This window comes from Aspergillus steynii (assembly GCF_002849105.1).
Source record: "Aspergillus steynii IBT 23096 chromosome Unknown P170scaffold_9, whole genome shotgun sequence".
Lineage (NCBI taxonomy): Eukaryota > Fungi > Ascomycota > Eurotiomycetes > Eurotiales > Aspergillaceae > Aspergillus > Aspergillus steynii.
Genome location: NW_020194406.1, coordinates 1411862 through 1424993, shown reverse-complemented (window position 1 = coordinate 1424993; position 13132 = coordinate 1411862). Strand labels below are relative to the sequence as shown.

The 13132-nt window shown below is 53.0% G+C and overlaps 3 protein-coding genes across 3 annotated transcripts; all 3 read right to left on the bottom strand.

Moving 5' to 3' along the window:
* Nucleotides 1–2552: 2552 nt before the first annotated feature.
* On the bottom strand, nucleotides 2553–5656 carry P170DRAFT_430478 (uncharacterized protein; the record flags this gene model as incomplete). Its single annotated transcript, XM_024847960.1, has 3 exons — nucleotides 2553–4960; nucleotides 5037–5249; nucleotides 5338–5656. 3 exons carry the CDS (start codon nucleotides 5654–5656, stop codon nucleotides 2553–2555), a joined length of 2940 nt encoding a protein of 979 aa, XP_024699906.1.
* Nucleotides 5657–6152: 496 nt separating this feature from the next.
* Nucleotides 6153–7981, bottom strand: P170DRAFT_392975 (uncharacterized protein). The gene is made up of 2 exons (XM_024846002.1): nucleotides 7106–7981; nucleotides 6153–7037 (listed from the first exon to the last, which is right to left on the bottom strand). Exons 1-2 carry the CDS (start codon nucleotides 7835–7837, stop codon nucleotides 6426–6428), a joined length of 1344 nt encoding a protein of 447 aa, XP_024699905.1. The 5' UTR covers nucleotides 7838–7981; the 3' UTR covers nucleotides 6153–6425.
* Nucleotides 7982–9133: 1152 nt separating this feature from the next.
* On the bottom strand, nucleotides 9134–11654 carry P170DRAFT_368106 (uncharacterized protein; the record flags this gene model as incomplete). The annotated part of the gene is made up of 3 exons (XM_024844840.1): nucleotides 9134–9693; nucleotides 9759–10617; nucleotides 10674–11654. 3 exons carry the CDS (start codon nucleotides 11652–11654, stop codon nucleotides 9134–9136), a joined length of 2400 nt encoding a protein of 799 aa, XP_024699904.1.
* Nucleotides 11655–13132: the final 1478 nt, after the last annotated feature.

Here is a 13132-nt window from a genome sequence, read left to right as displayed (position 1 = left end):
ACCACATTGACCTCTTCCGAACTATTTCAGCTAAAGTTTCCATGGTCGATCTCACTGGAATGCACATATACATGATCACAAAACAGCCAGCCAGCCAGCCAGCCAATTGAACTTTGGGAAGGCTTTCCCAAACAGTACCGATGCATGCATTGACCCGTTCCATCATTTGGCGACTCCCAGGCATGCAGGCGGAATACTGGTGGCCAATAATCCACCATTCTTGAGTGCCTCTCTCTCTTCTCAACCTGGATGGCTGACTGCTGACTGCTGACTGACTGAATGACCCACTAAATGACCCGTTGGTGTGCTACAGAGTACGTCGCGAGAACAGCTTCGCGTCGAATCATGACCGACATGGCCAACCAACAGAACACGGTATACTGCCTGACACTTGGCCTGATTTTTTTTTTCTTTTTTCTTTTTTAATTTTTTCCGCAATACCATTGTTCTATCCACGCATGAGCATATACGCACATACCTACCTATTTCGATGAACTTGCACGTAGGTATGCGGTGGAGATCACGTCGATCCTGATTATGATCGGGCTCCGGCTGGATCTTGGTCTTTGTGTTTAGGGACTTTTTTGACCCTCCCTAAAAAACTAAAAAATAAAAAAAAAAAACCTCTCCAGCCTTGGCATTTGTCTCCCCCTCTCTAGCTCTTACACCGGAATTCTTTCTTTTTTGCCTCTTATCTTCAGTGGGGCTGACAGAACACAGGTAGGGTAGTATCGAATGGTTGTATACAGTCCGTACCAGAGCAAGCAGAGGCCAAGTCTAGATCGACACAGCCTTGGAAGAGTGGATGATTTAATCCAGCATGAATGAGGCGCGGAAGGAAATCTCCGCGGAGAAAAACAGTGCTCCTGGGTTGAATAATATCAGCGTCGCTGTTATTGGCGTTGTTATTATTAGTAAAGGAAATATCTTTCTGCGGTATAGGATAGAGATTACTACTTTGATTCATCTCTCCACCGAGACATAACACCGGCACTGAAACTTGGAAAGGCGGTCTTTCTGAGACTGTTGTAAAATAGCCGAAATACTGTCTTGTCTGATAGTATGCACAGAGTCTTGTTTTCGAGTGTCTTAGATGTTTTACCCATCGCGACCTGTGACCTGCGCTTTCTGTTTTCCCTGCCCATTTTGGATTTCCTAGATAAACATCCAAATTCAGGTTTATAAAGACCATATACCTATGATATATATTCAATACTAGAATAAATATCTATGACTGGAAGCAACCAAGAACAGCCTAGACGGCACTTCAGTACTATATCATGAATCTGTAAAACAATATATTTTCCACACAACGGTCTCGAATGCCACCACCAGTCATGATATGACTACTATTTAACAACAACCGGACAGACAACAGCCAACACATCAACAAATCCTAGACAGGTGCTTTCATGCTCTCAGATCAAGCAAAGAATATCTAAGATATCTATTCTATATGTTCACTCTTGTACTACCCAGATGGTTAGATTCAGGTTCAGGGTTGATTATTGATTTCCGATACCATTAAAATGCTACCTGTGAAAATGTACCTAGGAAGATCTGGTACCAAGAAAATATATACTTCTTACTAGTATTAGTAACATCTACAGGGAGATCCGAGTTCGGCTTCTTCTTGTCCTTTTTCTTTTTCTAATTCTCCGCATGTAGTTGGATATATATCTATTCCATTTAGGGGTGTATTTGAACAAAGGCCTAACAAAGAGGCATTGTTATATTTCCAAACACACAATGAAAACATCAAACAGGAGATTCTAACCACTATATCCGTAGTAGCCCTCTCGCTCTATCTACGTACCCCAACTACACAAACCGCAATACCCCATAGAAAGATAAGCACGGTAGAGAAAAGCCATATTTAAAATGAATCAATTCTCATATGTAACATAAGAAAAAGAAAGAAAAAGAAAAACATCTAGAAACAAAAAACAACCAAAACGACACAAAAAGGGCAAGAAGGAAAACAAAACCACCATGGCAAAAAACACCTGTACACAGAAAAGGAAAAAAAAGAAGAAAAAATGGTATCAGTTATCAAGTCAGACGATCCCTTGCTCCCCTTCCCCCCCCTGAACGTCAATCAATCAAATGAGATAAAAAGTCAAATCAAGTCAGTCAATCAATCAATCCCCGGTTCCCAATGGTTACAGATCGCGTTAAAAAAAAGGCAAAAGCAAAAGCAAGGATGAAAAGAACGATTCAAAGGTCACGTTAATAGGTGGGTAAGGCCATGATTTGCCATTCAAAATATCAAACAACGCCGGCCGGTTTTATCGCGAAATTCCTGTTCCCTGTACAGTCTCCAATAGGCGTGGAGAGAAAAGAAAAGAAAATGAACTATGAGTCTCGAAAGAGAGGCCCAGCTGGAGGTTCTAACTGGACAGGATGGTCTAGTAGACAGCAGAAAGGGTATACCGGGTTGATACGGTTCCGATTCCAAGGAGGTGAAAAAAAAGTAATAGTAATAATAAGGGAGAAAGAAAAAAAAAAGATGAGAAAGAAGAAAGCAGCGAAGAGCTAACAAGCCAGTCAAGCTACTTTCCCATTCCATTTTGCATCATGTTCTGTTGCTGCTGTTGCTGCATCACCTGAACTTGCGCGTTAGCGATATGGGAAGCGCGCTGGGCCTGCATCTGTTCGCGCTCCCGTCGCATGACCTCTTGGATCCACGCTTTGGCACTCCGCTCCATTCCGCTATGATACTGCTGAGCGAGTTGGGGCGGATACTGGGTAGGTGGACCATATTGTGCCATCAGTCGGTTGGTCATTTCCTGCCTCAAGCGCAGCAAGCGCTGTTGATAGAGACTGCTGTATCGTTGGGCAATGGCCCCCTGCGCTATGTTGGCTCCCTGCATATTCTGTGGCATATGCCCACCATTGGCTTGAGCGGCGGCCATCAACATTTGTTGCTGCTGGGAGTTTATCTGAGGAGCAACTTGGTGCATCTGGCCTTGCTGTCCTTGCGGCTGTTGCTGCCCTTGGGACGGCTGCGGCTGCGGTTGTTGCGGTTGAGACTGCTGCGATGGCTGCTGCTGTTGTTGCTGCGGCTCTTGCGGTTGCTGTTGTTGTGGCTGCTGCTGCTGGTGATGTTGCTGTTGCTGTTGCTGCTGCTGCTGTTGTTGCTGCTGCTGCTGCTGTTGCTGCTGAGCCATCTGCATCTGGGCAAGCTGAGCACGCATTAACTGCGATTGGTACGCTTGAGGGCCAATCTTTTGCTGCTGGGGCTGGTGGTTTTGCTGCTGAGCCTGCAACATTTGTTGTTGATGCGATTGAATGTTCTGCTGTGCATGTACATTAGCCTGCAACTGAGCAAGCTGTTGCGGTGTGAGCTGTCCATGTCCAAGATGGCTCTGTTGCGCGAGTAGCTGCTGTCTCTGCTGCATCAACATCTGCTGCTGGTGAGGCGTTAAACCCATGCCACCGCTCATTTGCGGAGTTCCCACCATAGCCTGGTTCATCACCGGAGTAGGCGCCATCGTTGACCGGCTCGGACTGGCGTGGCTCATGCGCTGCGTAGGAGTGACGTTGCGCATGATCGGAGTTGCGTGCGACATGGCGGGTGTTCCCTGAGTCATCTGGGGCGTGCCATGCCGGCTTTGGCCTTGCTGGCTCCTGGAAGGCGCCATCGGATGGCTCATGACGTTGGGATGGGCATGCTGCAACGCGGACGGCGGTCGTGGCGGGCTTCCAGCGCCCTGCATGGAGGACGTCATGCTCATCGGAACACCGGCCTGCGTGCCCATCGCACTTCCGACCAACGGCGACGAGGTGTGTTGAGGAGTTTGATTGCGAACCACAGGCGACGACTGCGGCCCTTGACTGACCCCGTTGGCCTGGGCCATGACGTGCCGGTTCTGCTGTTGCGCCGCCAGCTGGGCCTGGGCCTGTTGCTGGGCGGCAAGATGTTGTCGCCGGGCATCTTCCTTGGCCTGCTCGTCGGCTTGCCGCTGTTCCAGAGCACGCCGCCTCTCCCTCTCCTGCTCCTGCTGCTGTCGTTTGGCCATTTCCTGCTTCATCTTGATTTCGTGTTCTCGTTTTGCCTTCTCTTCGTGCTGCATTCGAATGTTCTCGAGTGTCTTAAAGCGCGAGAAGCGCGGCTCGAAAGGTGCGCCACCGCCTGTATCGTCCACAACTGCAGATTTCGGACCGCCAGCGCCATTCGAAGAGGCCGGCTCCAATCGTTCGTCCATGATGAGCATAAACCGTTCCTCCTCGGCAGCCAAAGCCTCGTCCGCGGCAAGCTCGGCTACGGTGCGCTTCCGCCTCTTGGGTGAAGGTGGCGGGTTGTTGTGAAGAGGGCTCTCCATGTATTTCAGCAGGTCCTGGACAGCCTCCAAGCTTCCCACGGGATCCAGATACAGTGGCGGTGCTATTAGCCCGGTCAATTGGGCCTCGCATTCCGGGAGCTCCTGCGGTTCCAGCATCATTTTCTGTTTCTTGTTGCGATCAGGTTGGTTTGACGATCCTCCAGGGGACGGCGGGGCCGTGGAGGTGGTCCCCCCCGGGGTACGAGATGCTGACGAATTCCCCGCTGCCGGTTTGGGAGCCTTGAGGTCGGGAGTAGTCGCAAGCAGAGTGAGCTCTGCCTGGAGGGAGCGAGGGGTTGGATGGAGGACGGTAGTGAAGACACGGGGTTTCGAGGGGCCTTGCTTCTGCTGAGTAGAGCTTGACTCATTGGATTTTGTTTGGTTCTGAGGGAGGTTGGACTGCTCTCCTTCGCCCTTGAGATCCGATTGAGCCCCCGCGGGTGCGTCCTTCGCGGCCGGCTTTTCTGGTGTCAATTGGCTTTGTTTGGGGTATGGTACAAATGCCGACGGCGTGACATGTTCGTTGTAATTATGTATCGAGAAAGGGGTGTTGCTTTCGTTCGACGATGGAATGGTCGACTTTCTGGTCTGTGCTGACACGGACTTGTGATCGACGACGCGGACGATGAGACAACCTAACCCCCAGACAAAAACCCGTCAGAAAGGTTCCGTTTCGCAGCAAGAAGCTGCCAGTCAGATATAAGGACTCACCATCATAGAATCGCACGTTCCCCCGCAACAGCTCCTCCATCATATCATGGGGGACAGTGCCAGCACGGATATGTTCAATGACAACCTTCATCTCGGAATTGTATGAGAAGCTTCCATCCTGCTGTTCAAAGCGGAAATGGGTCGGATGTAAATGCACAGTAAGGGAGGGGGCCGACTTCGCGAACTTTTTCAGGATATAGGACGTCGTTCTCACTGGGACGCGGAGAGAAAACACAGCCAATGGTTAGCACGCATACGCGGGTAAGACGGCACATGGAAGGAAGCACGAGAGGCGACTCACCAAAAGGCCCCGGAGACGACTTTCCCAAGTGGCGATCATTGTCCGCGGGCAGATTCCTCGTCAATGTCTTTTGTGGCCGGGTGGATTGGTCGGCGGGCTTTTGCGCATCTTTCCTGGACCGGTTCAAAGCTCCCTTGGTCGGGGCGCCATTGGCAGACTCGACGGAACCGTTTGTGACCGGACCGCCGGTCGAACCAGCCGCGGCGGATGTCGGATTGGAGCCGGGGATACGTTTGGAGGCAGACTGTGGGGAGGCCGAAGGATGTTGAGATTTGACTCCGTTGACCCCGGGCTGGAAAGGCGGGGGCGGCCGCTTCATCTTGGGCGGGTGAGAGGTGGGTTTGGAGATCGCGGTGGCCATTTTATTGTCGGAGACGGGCATGCGACGCGGCTACGGCCAGCGGCACGTAGATGCGATTGCTCGGGATGGGCGAGTGGGATGGGGAGATCGGTCGTGCTCCGGAAATCGACGATGATATAACCGGAGCGCGAGACATGTGGGGAGCGGAGGACGGGGACCGGGCAGCGACGAGCAGACCGGAATTGAAGCGGAGACTGGCACGAAGTCCGGGGGCTGCTAGAGAGAAAGAATGGCGCCCATGGAAGAACGAGAGACCTGCGCAGAAAAGCAGGGGGGGAGGGAGTATCAAAGAAGAGATCGGAAGGGTTGACGGAGGTTGGCAAAGGAAAGGCAAAGGGAGTTGGCGATGCCAAGCCGCGCTCGACGTGACCGGAGGGTCACCTGACTGCCGTTAGTCATGCTGGCCAGCCCTACTTGGACAAAGAATCATGAATGCTTTATAGCTATATATACGCTCAAATCTCTTTCATCACTACAAGGCTGAGGCTCACCCCGCCCTCAAATGCTTCGTCCATTTCTCTTCAAAGCACCACCAATATCATCATTCAATATGCACAAAACATGAGAGGTTGTGGGCAGAGTTCATAAAATAAAAACAAAGTCAAGGGGAATCAAATCTCATCAAGAAGACCACAAGGGGAGGTAGAAAGAAAGGAAAAGACAGAAAAAAAAATACACATAGAGACCCTAAAGCATGCACACATTATCGACACTGCCTCCGTAGGCTCTAGTCAAAGCCAGACACTCTTCGTCGCCAGTCATCCCCGGTGCGGAGGGCGTCGACCACGTCGATGCGTTTGCCAATCCCAGTGGTGCCCTCCTTTTGCCACCATGGCTCACCTTTGTCCCCAAGCGCCGACTCGTCTTCGCTGTCGACCAGGCCGCCTCGGCCACCTTCGTCGCCGACGACGACCACAACTTGTCTGACCCACCCGGAGATGTGATGCACTGCTTCTCCTTCCTTGCCCGCCAGAGACTCCTGTACGTAGACAATGTCGGGCGAAAGGTGACGGACGAGGTGCACGTATCCTGTCCGGGTGTTGAACGGCATAATCGCGTTCGATTTCTCAACGATGGCTTGGGCTTGTGTATACATGGTCTTGAAAAGCGGCGTGGAACCCTCGGGCTCGTCTGCCGCCGGGACAGTGCCTGGCGAGGGGAGCTCACCGAGAGACTGAGCTTCCTCGGGGGCGATGTTCGAGTATGATGAAGTGACGGAGAGCGTGGGGTGCGATCCGTTACCCTGAGAAGGCGCATGCTTCAGGCCCGGCGCGTAGATCATCACAAAGATTCGAGTGGTATCGGGATTCACATGTTCGGGAAGATGGGATAGGATAGACTGTCAGATATAGTCAGAATCTGGCTCAATGTAATGTTTATACCCGCATTCTAAGGTCAAGGACATACCACATGCTCGGACGAGAACTCCTCAGGATCCAGGTGCGACGCATCCGACGAAACAACAATAGCCACAGTTCTCTTTCTCTTATCGGCACCGGCAGCCGGACCACCGACGCCAACTTGACCGGGGAGAGCGCCGCTCATCGACGGAGCCGTGACATCGGGCTGCTGTTGCCCTCTGCCGCGAGAAGCTCTGTTCTCGACCTCTTCCGACCAGCGAGAATGGTCTTCAAAGTCGCGGCGATCCTCCTCCCGGATCGATGTCAAGGCACCGCCGACGAACGCACCTGCCGCCGCCACGCCGGCCGCGACTCGCTTGCTGGCCCCGTCGAAGAGCTGCTGCGGACTGGGCGTGCGGCGCAAGGCACCTTGCATGCGGGCCATGACGCCGGCATCGTCCGGATGCTCCCCGTGGATGTCCGTCCCCGTCGCTCGGGCATAGTCTCCCTCCTCGTAGGCGTCGCGCGGTAGGCCCGGCCCGCCAGCGGCCGGACCGGGCGCGGGGAACCTGTCGTCTTCGTGGGGGTAATCGCGGTTGTGTTGGTGGTGGTGGTGGTTATCATCGTCGTCATCATCTTCACTTCGTTCGCTCCAGATCCAGGCTGCAACACCGATGGTCGCGACGCCCACCGTCAGGGCCAGAGGAACCCAGTATCCCATGAAGGTTCGCCGACCCGTGGCGCTGAAGCCCGTACCGGCACCGCGGCGACGAGCATCCTGGGAATAAGGGAAGGACATTGCGGTCGCTGAAGTCGATCAGGGGGTGCGCATAGAAAACAAGAGGATCGCTAATCCGATTCAAATCATACTTCAAGCGGGCTCGAGTGGAGAGGAGGAAGGAGGGCGCGGAGCTAAGGGGAAGGAGGAGAAGAGCGCCGCTCCGAGCAGGCACGGCTGGGCCTCGGGAGAAACATGTGGCTGGTGCTGTTTACCCGTGTTTACGTCGTATTTACGCAGCCCTCGTATTGGGGCGGTACGGGGCTGAGTCATCGGATGGCACGTGATGGACTGTCCCCCGTGATATCAGCCATGTCAAGCACATCCAAGGCAGTTGAGGATGTACAGTACATCAACAGGTCAGACCCAAGCAATGACCGAGCCGAGTAGGCAGCCCCTAAATTAACCTTAACCTTCCACGCTTCCGCAGAATGCTGCCATCTACAGGCTATCAGGAGACCCGACCAAGAGGATTCACAATGACCACAAAGACCCGCAGTGTCGGACGGTTCAATTCAGATACAAGATACACGAGAAAGAAAGGCCTTCGAATGTTGGTTGCATTATCTGCCCAGGCAATGAGTAATAGACGGGACGAGGCAAGATCGACAACGTCCCGGTTCCTGTTCGCTGTACGGCGGAACCCTCCGCAATGAAACGCATAAAAAATCACAACCAGTACTGCAGAATTAATCACAAAAAGAAAAGACCCTGAGATAAGTGTCCAGGAGATGGTGCCCAATTTCCACGCTGTCAAAAAGAAAAGAAGGAAAACAAGAGAGAAACAAACACAAAATGGCTGGGATGCTATGTGGACCGGCAAGGCCGGCAGAGAGTCGGAGTAAAAAGGGAATTAAAAAAGGAGAGGAAAGAATGCCATAAACATGATCGGGCCCCGGGGGGGAGAAGATCGAAAAAGAACACTCGCACAGATCGGTGCCCAATCTCAGGATGCAGAGAGTAGATCGAAGCCATATGATCGCGGGACGGTCAATGGTGGACTCCAACATTCGATCCTTTTGTTCTTCGTCGGTGGTAAAATCCGCATTAAATCTCAACGCATTAAAATCAAAAGACAAACCCCGCAACGGACTTCGGTGGTCATCGCCATAACGCCGTAAAACCCTAGAGAAGATGTGTGGATGGAACGAGTGGTCGCGATTCTGCGAGATTGGAGAAACGATGTATGGAGGTTGAGTGTCGAAGGTGCAGGGCACTGATGGAGAGCTGAAGGCGCAACCAAAACATGGCTCTAGCAAGAGAAAGCAGGTCTACTATGAGGTGAAAAAAAACTCCAAGGCTGGGGTACCGCACGAGTCATAGATCCAACAGCCGTCCAGAGAATAAATGACATGCAAGTTCGCCCGGAAACTGGAATGGGAAAACGCCTTTCAGAATGCAATACTTCAGAGGAAATGGGTGTAGACCTTGGAGGTCTCGTGGACTTCCATCTCCTGTTGACCGGGTTAGCAGCGGCCCCCAAGAACCAAAACAAAGGAGACATACCATTTTGAAATTGTTGAGCTCCTCCTTGATCTGCTGGGCAAGGAGCGGGGTCAGCCGATTGCAGGTGGCAATATCTCCTCGCCGGTCGTACTCCCCGCTGGGCCACGTGTCGTGGAACTGGATCCGGGGGCTGAACACCAGGCTCTTGGGAGCCACAGCCTGTGGGCTGATGGGGGCACTCTTGCTCTCGCCAAACCGGCCCACCGAGAGGAAATCGTCGTCTCCGGCAATCCTGACCGTTTCAGGGCGGCGACTGCCGGATCGCGTCTGATCTTCGGGGGTGCTGGGAGCACTGGAGTGGGGAGTATCGTTGCTGCTAACGGTCTGGGAGCCCTCCGATGGCTTGCCAGCCGTCGGATCGGAATGGGTCTCTATACAAGCAGATTGAGTCAGCCAAACCGAAATTTAGAACCAACGCAAAGTGTCAGTGACTTACTTTTCAAAATGCCCTTGCGAACTGCGGCCAAAACCTCGGCTCGCTCCCGGTCTCCCCCGACGATGCTTTTGCGAGCCTTGTCCAGCGCAGCCTCGTCGTGGCCCGACACCTCCGGGGCAGTCGGTTCGACCTTGGGGAATACGGTGCCGCCACGAGGAAGATCTTGCGGGTCTGGATTCACTGTTACGCTTTTCCTTTCCGCTTCGATGTTGACGACGGACAGCTGAGGCGCCATTGGTTCAATGGCACCGGCGTCTGTCGAAGCCGTGCTGATAACGGACTTGGGGCGGAACAATCCCACGAGAGATCGAGTCGATCGTTTCATCCCCTTGCCCATTTTGCGAAGCATGATCGAGGCGGAAGACGCCGTGGAGGACACGGAGAGGTTGTCCGTGGAGCTATTGAAGAATCGGCCCTGGTGATGCGAGTAGATGCTCTCTCCCAAGCCACTGGCTTCCTGCTGTTCCGCAATAGCGGCCTGCTCTGGGCCAAGCTCTTCCTGGAGCAACTCCCTGCGGGCCTTCTCCAGGGCAATAGCCTCCTTCTTCCCCGCACTGGTCTGAGCGGAGGCCTTTAGTAGCTCCGAGGCGCTCCCAAACGAGAATGCCCTTCTTAACCGGGACTTCCCTGGTCGTCTCAGGTCGCTCTTGGACAGTTCCTCCAATCGCTGGGTGGCAGCACTTGACATTGGGGTGGGCCTTGCCTTGCTTTCTGGCTGAGTGGGTGACGCTACGGGCGTAGGATCCGCATCAACAGGCTGTGATAGCGGGGACGGCTTCGGGGCCCGTTTGGAATCTTCCGGTTTGGCCGCAGCTTGGCTGGGCGAAGATGCGGGCTCTGGGGTTCCGGGCTCACGGGCCTGGTGACGATTAGTACGGAGACTTTGAGCTTGTCGCCCATGCAATGGGCACTTACCGAAGAGGTTGAGGAGGGAGTCGAGTGAATGCTCGTGGTAACGTCACGATGGGACTGGGCCGATCGTGGTCGGTGGTTTGTATCAAAGTAGTCCGTACCACTTGCTGCGGATGGGGTCGGCGACGAAGTCGGCAGATGAAGCTGAAGATTAATGAGGCCGGCATTATCCATATTTCCCCAGCTCCGTCGCCTATATCTCTTGGCCAATTCCGGTTGTGACTTCTCCCCACGCGACGTATCATCCGCACTGGACCCCCGGTGGTGGCCGGGATTCCTGGGCGGTTCCTGCAAATGATTCTCATCCGGGGATTCCGACTGAGGTCGGGACGGACCCGAAGCATTCGTCGTTGTAGTGGCGGGCGGCGTGCCAACTACGCTATCCGGGCGTCGACTGCCTCGACGGTAGCGATCAGGGGACGGACGGACGGTAGGGGAAGATATGTTCATGAAAGAAGATGACGAAGGAGATGGCAGGTTGACGGTCGATAGGGGGCGGAGAGGAGGCTCACTCCGCAGCTGCCTGGAAGGGATGGCCGTGTCGTCTTTCGAGACGTGTGATTGTACAGAAGAATTGGACGAAGAGGTGGATACAGAACCAGCTGCAAAGTGATTGGCCGACCGCGAGTTGACACCGACAGGAAGGAGACTAGGAGATAGCTGAGGGGCGGACGGGGCCGACGAAGTTCGATGCTCAGGTCTCAGATGGGGGGACCACGACTGGCGGTTCTGCACATTGGCGGGAGTGGACAGGTTGGGCGTGCTGGTGAAAGCGTAAGGGGCCACAACCTGGTGGCCTGCCCTGTAGCTGCCCGAACTGCCCACCGTGTTGTATGTGTTCCAAGACATGGTCGGATTCCTAGCGTTTTGCTGTTGCGGGTTTTGAGATGAGGATGTGAAGGTGCCCGAAGAGGATGATGGACGAGTTTGAAGCACAGGTACCGTGCCACTTTGTTGCGGAATCGTCTGGACCAACGCAGCCATGATGCTATTCTCCAATCTTCGGGACAGCGAGGGGGGTCGGACGCGTACGTAGCGGCGTCTGTAGGACAGCGATCTCGACAGGAACACTCGCTAAAATCCGCAGGGACCCAAGCCAGGGGGGGAGAAAGAAACGACGTCTAGTGTCAGGAGTAACTCGAGAGGAGAAGAAGAAGGGAGACAGATGATGAAAGGGAAAAAAACGGAGATCCTGTGCCACACGGTCGTTAGTTAGGATTGCACAAGAAGAGCGACGCACTTCCAAGATTGGTTCAACGATCGACAACCGTGGGTTTGTTCCAAGGGAACGGCGTTTCGATTTCCTCCCAGGGGAATGGATTGACCGTACCTGTTCTAATAAATGCAAAAAAAAAAGTAGATTATACAGATACAATGATTAAAAACACGCTAGGGTTGATGCGAAATGAATGCTGTCGAAGAGTAAACGAAGGGCTTCGGATCGGACGAGGATCGAAGGGAGCTGGCGACGGGGGTGAGGCGTCAGGAACACAGGGCTCCAAGATGGCGGATGCTTTCTAGAGCGGTCGAGCCATGTACAGATGAGTTTTGAAATTTTTTTTTAGGAAAGAGGAACGAGAGAGGGAGAGAGGGCGCAAAAAAAAAAAAAAAGGATAAAAAGTTGAAGAGAGAAAAGCAGAAGCGACCAGTTGGAAGGGGAAAAGAAAAAGGAGTTACCAGATCCTTGGAATGGCACCTTATCTTCTGGGACAAGCAGAAGATAGGCCGTTCGCTGGACCGGAGAAAAGCGATGAGATGAACGGGGGAGGGTGAGTAAAAGGGAGAGGGAAAAGAGAAAAGAGCAAGAGGGGTTGAAGGCGTGGAAAGAAAAGAAAAGGGAATAGGGAGATAATGGGGGGGGAGGGAGAGGTGAGGATGGGCGGAATGGAATGGATGCTAGTCACTTTAGGGGAGACTGACAGGCGGAGACTGACGGACCAGAGAGAAGGAAGCAGCCACAACCAAATGGCCACCTCTTTTTTTTCCCCTTCGCTTCTGGATTTTCTCGTGCAAATGTTATTTGGGGGTTTCAATTTTCGGTCGCAAAGCAGTGACGATTGACCGCAGTGAACAGGGTTTTTCCTTTAGGACGAGGAAATCCGAGTCACCAAAAGAAAAACGAGGAAAAGGCGAAAACCCCCCAAAACACCAGGCGAGCAGGCGAAAAGACGATTCGCAGGTCTGGGGAGAGCTCGGAATCACGAGGAGAACCGAATGAATGATGATGGACAACTAAGAGAATCACTGGAGGGGGGAGAATCGCTGGTGGACAGCAGAATATTAGATGATCCGAAGTAATTTTGATTATTATTATTATTATTATTATCCTATTATTCCACGATTACTCTTATTGCAGCTGCAAGTCATACGGAAAGTTACTCTGGTATAATGATGGTAACTGGTAAGGGACTCGTCCGTCGAAGAAACGCTCCCGAGTAATTTCGTCTCTTTTTTATTTTTTT

Excerpts from the sequence above, each read along its gene's own strand:
- P170DRAFT_392975 (XM_024846002.1), bottom strand. The coding sequence starts at position 7,837 with ATGTCCTTCCCTTATTCCCAGGATGCTCGTCGCCGCGGTGCCGGTACG. Across the intron at positions 7,038-7,105 it reads AGTTCTCGTCCGAGCATGTG|TCTATCCTATCCCATCTTCC; the intron begins GTATGTCCTTGA and ends TATATCTGACAG.